At 44.3% G+C, this 8,372-nt stretch overlaps 1 protein-coding gene across 1 annotated transcript; it reads right to left on the bottom strand.

Annotated features, from left to right (window-relative positions):
- Window positions 1–6,642: 6,642 nt before the first annotated feature.
- LOC147985607 (uncharacterized) lies at window positions 6,643–7,227 on the bottom strand. The gene has a single exon (XM_087541657.1). The coding sequence runs from the start codon at window positions 7,225–7,227 to the stop codon at window positions 6,643–6,645; it is 585 nt and encodes a 194-aa protein (XP_087397783.1).
- Between the last annotated feature and the right edge of the window lie 1,145 nt (window positions 7,228–8,372).

Genomic DNA, 8,372 nt, shown 5'->3' with positions numbered 1-8,372 from the left:
TTGAAGAACATGCTAGAAAGCATTCCACATCAAAAATTCCGTTTTTATCATTTACCTACTCGAGGATGAGCAGGAATTAAGCTTGGGGATGCTTAATACGTCTCCAACATATCTATAATTTTTTATTGTTCCATGCTATTATATTATCTGTTTTGGATGTTAATGGGCTTTATTTTACACTTTTATATTATTTTTGGGACTAACCTATTAACCCAAGGCCCGGTGCAAATTGCTATTTTTTTGCCTATTTCAGTTTTTCGCAGAAAAGGAATATCAAACGGAGTCCAAACGGAACTAAACCTTCGGGAGCATGATTTTTGGAACAAACGTGATCCAGAGAACTTGGAGTGGACGTCAGGAAATGAACGAGGCGTCCACGAGGCAGGGGGCGCGCCCTCCCCCCTCGTGGCTCAGTCGACCTACTTCTTCCTCCTATATATGTTCACATACCCCGAAAACATCCAGGAGCACCACGAAACCCTATTTCCATCGCCGCAACCTTCTGTACCCAAGAGATCCCATCTTGGGGCCTTTTCCGGAGCTTCTCCGGAGGGGGCATTGATCACGGAGGGCCTCTACATCAACTCCATGGCCCCTCCGATGATGTGTGAGTAGTTTAATTCAGACCTTCGGGTCCATAGTTATTAGCTAGATGGCTTCTTCTCTCTCTTTGAATCTCAATACAAAGTTCTCCTCGATCTTCTTGGAGATCTATTCGATGTAACTCTTTTTGCGGTGTGTTTGTCGAGAACCGATGAATTGTGGGTTTATGATCAAGTCTATCTATGAACAATATTTGATTCTTCTCTGAAATCGTTTATGCATGATTGGTTATCTTTGCAAGTCTCTTCGAATTATCAGTTTGGTTTGGCCTACTAGATTGATCTTTCTTGCAATGGGAGAAGTGCTTAGCTTTGGGTTCAATCTTGCGGTGCTCGATCCCAGTGACAGAAAGGGAAACAACGTGTATTGTATTGTTGCCATCGAGGATAAAAAGATGGGGTTTATATCATATTGCTTGAGTTTATCCCTCTACATCATGCCATCTTACCTAAGGCGTTACTCTGTTCTTATGAACTTAATACTCTAGATGCATGCTGGATAGCGGTCAATGTGTGGAGTAATAGTAGTAGATGCAGGCAGGAGTCATTCTACTTGTCGCGGACGTGATGCTTATATACATGATCATGCCTAGATATTCTCATAATTATTCGCTTTTCTATCAATTGCTCGACAGTAATTCGTTCACCCACCATAATACTTATGCTATCTTGAGAGAAGCCACTAGTGAAACCTATGGCCCCCGGGTCTATTTTCAACCATATAAGTTTCCAATCTATTTTTACTTTGCAATCTTTACTTTCAATCTATATCATAAAAATACCAAAAATATTTATTTTATCATTATTATCTCTATCAGATCTCACTCTCGTAAGTGACCGTGAAGGGATTGACAACCCCTTTACCGTGTTGGTTGTGAGGTTCTTATTTGTTTGTGTAGGTACAAGGGACTTGCATGTGGCCTCCTACTGGATTGATACCTTGGTTCTAAAAAACTGGGGGAAATACTTATGCTACTTTGCTGCATCACCCTTTCCTCTTCAAGGGAAAACCAACGCAGTGCTCAAGAGGTAGCAAAATACGACCATGAAGCTGCCAAGAAGGCCAGGGCTGCCAAGAAAGCCGCCAAGAGAACCACTAAGAAAAATAAGAAGAAATCAAGCGCCTCCAGCATGTTTGAACTAGATGACAACTCTGATTCGGAGGTATCCCTTGGCTCCCTTGGCTCCTTTTTCAATTACCTTGTTGACACTGATTATGCTCAGGTTGACACGGAGACCAGCCAAGCAGCTAAAGAAGAGGTAACTATTATTTCGTCCGACTCAGAGCCTTTGCCAAGACAGAAAATTTGACGGGTAACCAAGAAAGTAAGCATTTCGCACCCCTTAGCTCATTTGGATCCTCACTTTCTTTTGAAGCAACAGCAGCACGAGAGTCGGCGACAAACTCGGACCAGTAGAGGTGAAGAGTTATCGTCCAGCTTATCAAATACTCCAGCTTCACGAAAACGGCAAAACGAGGTCTTTCCAAACTTAACTCTTTTTACCCCCCCTGGCGGGTCTCATTCGTCAGCCACTTACTCCTTCCGATTCAAATTATCAGGAGGTTTCTCGCTCTTCCTCCGGCGATTCATCTCAAACCCAGCTACCGGCTTTCAAGACTACCACTGGGTAACATCACTTTTCATGCTCTATCTCCTTATGCTCTTATACTTGTACTGATCTCTCATGAACCGTGCAGTGGAAAAGCAAAGCCTAACAAGAAGGCAAAGGTTACCAAGCCAGTTGAAGATCCTAAAGTCCATGAACCGGAGCAGCAAGTCCCAGCATCAGACTTTTCTGAAAAACAACCAGAAGAACCTGCCCATGAAGCCCCTCCAGAGATTCCTGACCTTTCCAGTGACTAGAAAAAACTCAATCCTTTGAGTACTGAATCATCAGGCCCACTTAAACCGTCAGAGACACATACCGACGATGTTATAATTACTGGCACCGGCTTTACAGAACCGGAAAATCCAACTATGTTGGCCAAACACTCCGCTAAACAGGAGTTTATTGAAAAGCGGAAACTGAGATTTGATGTTGCCCACTATTCTCAATTGAGCAGCAGTGAAGTACTCTCTGGCTACCTAAACCAAGTACATGCCAGCCGCGATCTTGAAATCGATATGGTGAAGCAGATGCATCAAAAATATGAGGTATGAATTCCGGCTTAAGTACAATATGCATATCCTGTCAGCCCCCAGGTCTACTGTGTATAATAGAATTGAATATGCTGTAGACTTCAGAATAGAAATGAGTATAAAGCATCTTTGAGGAAAAAGTTGTCTTTCAGTTAAGTCAGGTTTTAATGATCAACATTGCATCCGTAGCCCCCAAGGGCCGGTTTAATCAGCATGAATGAACCGGTACGCATCATTGTTTAAAGATCATAACTTACTCATGTAGCCCCCATGAACCGGCTGTGGTTGTCTGCGGCACTGCCGGGTCATCACAAAGTAGTAATGAAATATGAGCAAATATGCATCAGCCCCCAAGTGCTAAGTACTGTTGCAAAGTGCTTGGGACTTAATCGTATAAACCGCTGTAGGAAGAACTCTTCAGTTGGCATTAGCCCCCAAGTGCCAAGTGTTGTTGCTTGCAAAGGGATTGGGACTTATATTCCTTTAATCTGGATATAAATGTGTTTGTAACTCTGTCTTTTTACAGGACGCCGCTGCTGAACTTCAATCACAATTGGCCGATGCAAAGACCCGGCTGGAGAATCAAGAATCTGAGACCCGGAAAGCAGATTCAAAATTCCAATTTAGCGTGGTTGAAACGAAAAAACTGAAAACCAGTTTTGAGGCTAAAAGAAATGCCTGGGCTAAGGAAAAGACTGCTTTGACGCAGCGGGCTGAGAAAGCTGAAGCGGCTCTTCAAGAGGTGACCACTGAGCTTACCGGTTTAAAGCACCATGTATCCCAAATGGTTTCTGCTATCTTTGGTGAGTCTCCTTACTAGCATTCAACTTGAATCTCTTCGTTTGATATTATAAAGCGCCACTGACTATTCCATAATTGTTATATAGGTCCAAGGAGCAGCAATCTTAGTCAAGATACGCTAGTGAAGCTGAAAGACGTATATACGCTTGTTGAACAACTGTATACTGGAGCTCAACGCACGCTAGCCACAATTTCACCAACAAATCAAGGACCCCATCTGTTGAGCGATGTCTTGAAAAAATTGTCAATTCTGCCTGCAAGGATTCAAGAGATCAAACAGTCATGTGCAAGAGCCGGTGCCGTGACAGCCTTGAGTCGTGCTAAGGCATGGGTACCAGAGCTATACCCAGATGAGGTAGCTACTGGGTATCCAAGTTTGAAGGAAGATGGTACTGCTTTTGATTAGAAGGACTTCGCTGCCTGCGTGAAGGAAATACGTCCTGCGGCGACTCTGATTGCTATTGAGACAAATCCATCCAAGTATCAACCGGCTTATGATGCAGAGAATCAAAAGAAACCCACGCGAGCTTATAAAGTGATGGATATGATTCCTCCAATTCGTAAGCATACTTTCGCCCCTGAAGTTGACCCATCGAATCTTATTGATGATGAAGCTAAATTCCATGCCTTACGTGGCATTGATTGGTCATCACCAAACTTCCAGACGGCGGAGGAGGATGAAGAACTAGAAAAGGATGATCCAGAAGCATCAAGTCGCCAAGACCAATAAGATTGATCCGCTGGGCGGTTCAAATACTTGAACTTTGAAAAACACTTGATCTTTTTGGCTCACTGAGTCATGTAATAGGGTAGTAAAACTTTGATCTGTCGTGCCATCATGCACGTTTTTGCTTTGCACCACACCGTTTGATCTGCCATTTGAAGAGCGTATCACTTTATGCTTATGATAACATCAATTTGTGAAGATGAGATTTTATCATGACCCTGCACACAAGTAAATCACAATTGCCTTGGCGGTTTACCGCGAGCGGGTCATAATACCCAAATTAAACCGCTGGGGACAAATAGTCCATAACCAGGGCCGGGATGATCACAAGTTTTATATAATATAATATCATAGTTGTGGTATTTACGTAAACTGCTAGCTTATCATCTCCATGCAGTTAGAGCTTTTAGAGCCATAACTCTGAGCACAAGATTATTATTCTTTGGCGGGTTGCAAAGACCCGAAGATGCTTCAAATATGAGATGTAAATAGGGCATCTTGGCCCGATTTTTAAAAACCATATGGCAAGAGAAAAGATATTATATAAAGCCAAAAAACAAGAAAATCAAAAAATCTGAAGCTTTTGCAGGCCGCCGAGCCAAAGTTTCTTCTTCAATGAAACTAGCCTGATGGCCACTGGAAGGTCCGCGCTTTCTGTGAGCCGGCTCTCACAGGACCCAATCGACATTTGAACCCAGATAAGTGCAAGTCTTATTAAAAGATAGACTTGTCAGGAGTACGCGGGGGCGGAGTAGCATAGTGCATCACAGGACGATTTATCCAAGTCTCAAAGAAGGCGGCTTATGAGCCTGGATCTATCCTGACTATTTGTAAGCCATGCTCTCACATGACAAACCGACGTTTTAACCTTAACAAGCTCAGGATCTTTGGTGAATACACCGTAAAAGATTGATTGTTAAGAGTTTGGCAGGTCAATCAGGATTACCTGATGAAGAAGCAGCTGGTATACAGGTAAGATGACCTGGAAAGGTTATGTCCTCTTTGGTGAGTACACCTATGTTTGAACAAGATAACCTGGTCAAGAGGGTAGTAATGCTATGTTCTCTTTGGTGAATACAGCTATGTTTGAACAGGAAGCCCCCAAGTGACATATTTATGAGTTGTGCTCGTCGGGGACCTATGTTTGAGCTGTGCTGTGCATCCAACTCTCTTTGGTCCCTATAATTTGGGCGTAAAGCCTCTTAAGTGAACATGTAAGACGATGATAAAGAATCAGCTTAGAAGAAGTGAAATGACAGAGGCCCTGAATTATTAGGGATGCCAGCTTTATTATACTATTTATAATATATACATCATCAAACTATGTACATCAGGAGAGCCGATGGCTCAAGTATAGTAGGGCCGAAGATGAGCAATATTCCACGGCCGACGGGTCTCCTCCTCTGATGTGCGTGAGTCCTTGTGGTCTCGAACATCGATAAGATAGTATGACCCATTATGTAGATTCTTGCTGACCACAAAAGGTCCTTCCCAAGGCGGTGATAGTTTATGCATATCAGTTTGATCCTGGATAAGCCGGAGCACCAAGTCGCCTTATTGAAAGGTTCTGGTTTTGACCTGGCGGCTGTGATAATGACGTGGGTCTTGTTGATAAATCGTTGCACGAGCCGCCGCGAGGTCACGCTCTTCATCCAACAGGTCAAGTGCATCCTGACGTGCCCTTTCATTATCGGCTTCAACACAAGCCGCCACACGGGGCGAATCATGATAGATGTCACTAGGGAGAACCGCCTCTGCTCCATAAACCATGAAGAAAGGTGTGTAACCCGTAGATCTGTTGGGGGTTGTATTGATACTCCATAAAACTGAGGGCAACTCCTCCACCCAACAACTTGGTGTTTTTTGCAAAGGAACCATAAGCCGGGGCTTGATGCCTCGCAGAATCTCTTGATTAACTCGTTCCGCTTGACCATTAGACTGAGGGTGAGCCACAGAGGAAACATCAAGTCGAATATGCTCTCGTTGAAAAAATTCTTTCATAGCACCCTTAGACGGATTAGTGCCATTATCCGTTATAATGTTGTGGGGAAAGCTAAAACGGAAGATCGCCTTCTTGATGAATTGAACCGCTGTTGCTGCATCGCACTTGCTAACCGGTTCTGCTTCAACCCACTTAGTAAACTTATCAACTGTCACCAAAAGGTGGGTTTTCTTATCTTTGGACCTCTTGAAAGACCCGACCATATCAAGCCCCAGGTCGCAAATGGCCAAGTAATTGGAATCATCCTCAACTCTTGAGCCGGAACATGAGTTCGTCGTGAAAACTTCTGACAACTGTCACATTTGCTGACCAAATCCTCAGCATCAGCATGAGCCGTCAACCAATAAAACCCATGATGAAAAGCCTTGGCTACGAGAGATTAGATCCGGCATGATGACCACAACCTCCTTCATGAATCTCTCGCAGAATCTCACAGCCTTTTTCAGGAGAGACGTGACGTTGAAACGCCCCTGTGACACTGCGATGGTGCAACTCCGCATTGACAATCGTCATTGACTTAGACCACCGGGTTATCTGCCTGGCCAAAATCTCATCCTCAGACAACTCGCCACGGGTCATGTAAGCCAAATACGGAACTATCCAATCAGGAATGGCATGAAGAGCCGCCACCAATTGTACTTCCGGGTCAGGAACAGCAAGATTCTCCTCTGTAGGTAATTTGACAAAAGGGTTAAGTAGAATATCCAGGAACGTGTTAGGTGGCACCGGCTTATGTTGAGACCCTAACCGGCTTAAAGTGTTAGCCGCCTCATTCTTTCTGCGATCAATATGCTCAACTTGGTAACCCTTGAAATGACCTGCAATAGCATCAACCTCTCGACGATAAGCCTCCATGAGTGGATCCTTGGAATCCCAAGTGCCAGAAACCTGTTGAGCTACTAGATCTGAGTCGCCGAAGCACCTCACCCGGCTTAAGTTCATCTCCTTAGCCATCCATAGACCGTGGAGAAAGGCCTCATACTTAGCTGCATTGTTAGTACAAGGGAACATTAACTGGAGAACATAAGAAAATTTATCACCTCGTGGGGAAGTCAAGACAACTCCGGCCCCCGAGCCTTCCAACTACCTGGATCCATCAAAGTGAATAGTCCAATATGTGTTATCCAGATTTTCTTCAGGCGTCTGCAACTCTGCCCAATCATTGATAAAAACACGAGTGCTTGTGACTTGATGGCCGTACGAGTCACATACTTTAAACCGTGGGGTCCAAGCTCAATGGCCCACTTGGCTACCCGACCTGTGGCCTCTCTATTTTGGATGATATACCCTAAAGGAGCAGAACTAACCACAGTAATGGGATGACCCAGAAAATATTGCTTGAGCTTTCGGCTTGCCATGAAGACCCCATACACAAGCTTCTGCCAATGCGGATACCTCTGCTTGGACTCAATAAGTACCTCGCTGATGTAGTAAACCAGCCGTTGAACCGGATACTCCTTGCCTGCCTCTTTCCTTTCCACCACAATGGCCACACTGACAGCCCGACCATTGGCAGCCACATATAACAACAAAGGCTCCTTGTCAATAGGAGCAGCAAGAACCGACGACTCAGCCAGTTGATTTTTAAGCGCCTCAAATGCCTCATTAGCCGCATCACTCCAGACGAAATCATCTGTCTTCTTCATCATCTGATACAAATGAATAGCCTTTTCTCCTAGGTGGCTTATGAACTGGCTCAAAGCCGCTATCCAACCCACCAAGCGTTGGACGTCATTAACACACTTTGGCTTAGCCAGGGAAGTAATAGCTTTGATTTTCTCCGGGTTAGCTTCGATGCCTCGTTCTGAAACCAAAAAACCCAAAAGCTTGCCCGCTGGTACACCAAAAACGCATTTGGCCGGGTTAAGCATCATTTTATAAACCCGGAGATTGTCAAATGTCTCCTTCAAATCATCAATCAGGGCCTCCTTCTTCCTGGATTTCACCACAATGTCATCTACGTAAGCATGAACATTACACCCGATCTGGTTGTGAAGGCAATTCTGCACACACCACTGGTAAGTTGCCTAGGCACTCTTGAGCCTGGAAGGCATAGACACATAGCAGAAGGCTCCAAATAGAGTAATGAAAGCTGTCTT

Source organism: Triticum urartu, chromosome 2A (assembly GCF_056163025.1).
Source record: "Triticum urartu cultivar PI428250 chromosome 2A, HENAU_Tu73, whole genome shotgun sequence".
Classification (NCBI taxonomy): Eukaryota; Viridiplantae; Streptophyta; class Magnoliopsida; order Poales; family Poaceae; genus Triticum; species Triticum urartu.
This window is presented reverse-complemented; position numbering and strand designations above follow the sequence as displayed.

Bases quoted from the DNA above. Each gene is read 5' to 3' on its own strand.
- LOC147985607 (XM_087541657.1), bottom strand. From the start codon at position 7,227: ATGGCTAAGGAGATGAACTTAAGCCGGGTGAGGTGCTTCGGCGACTCA.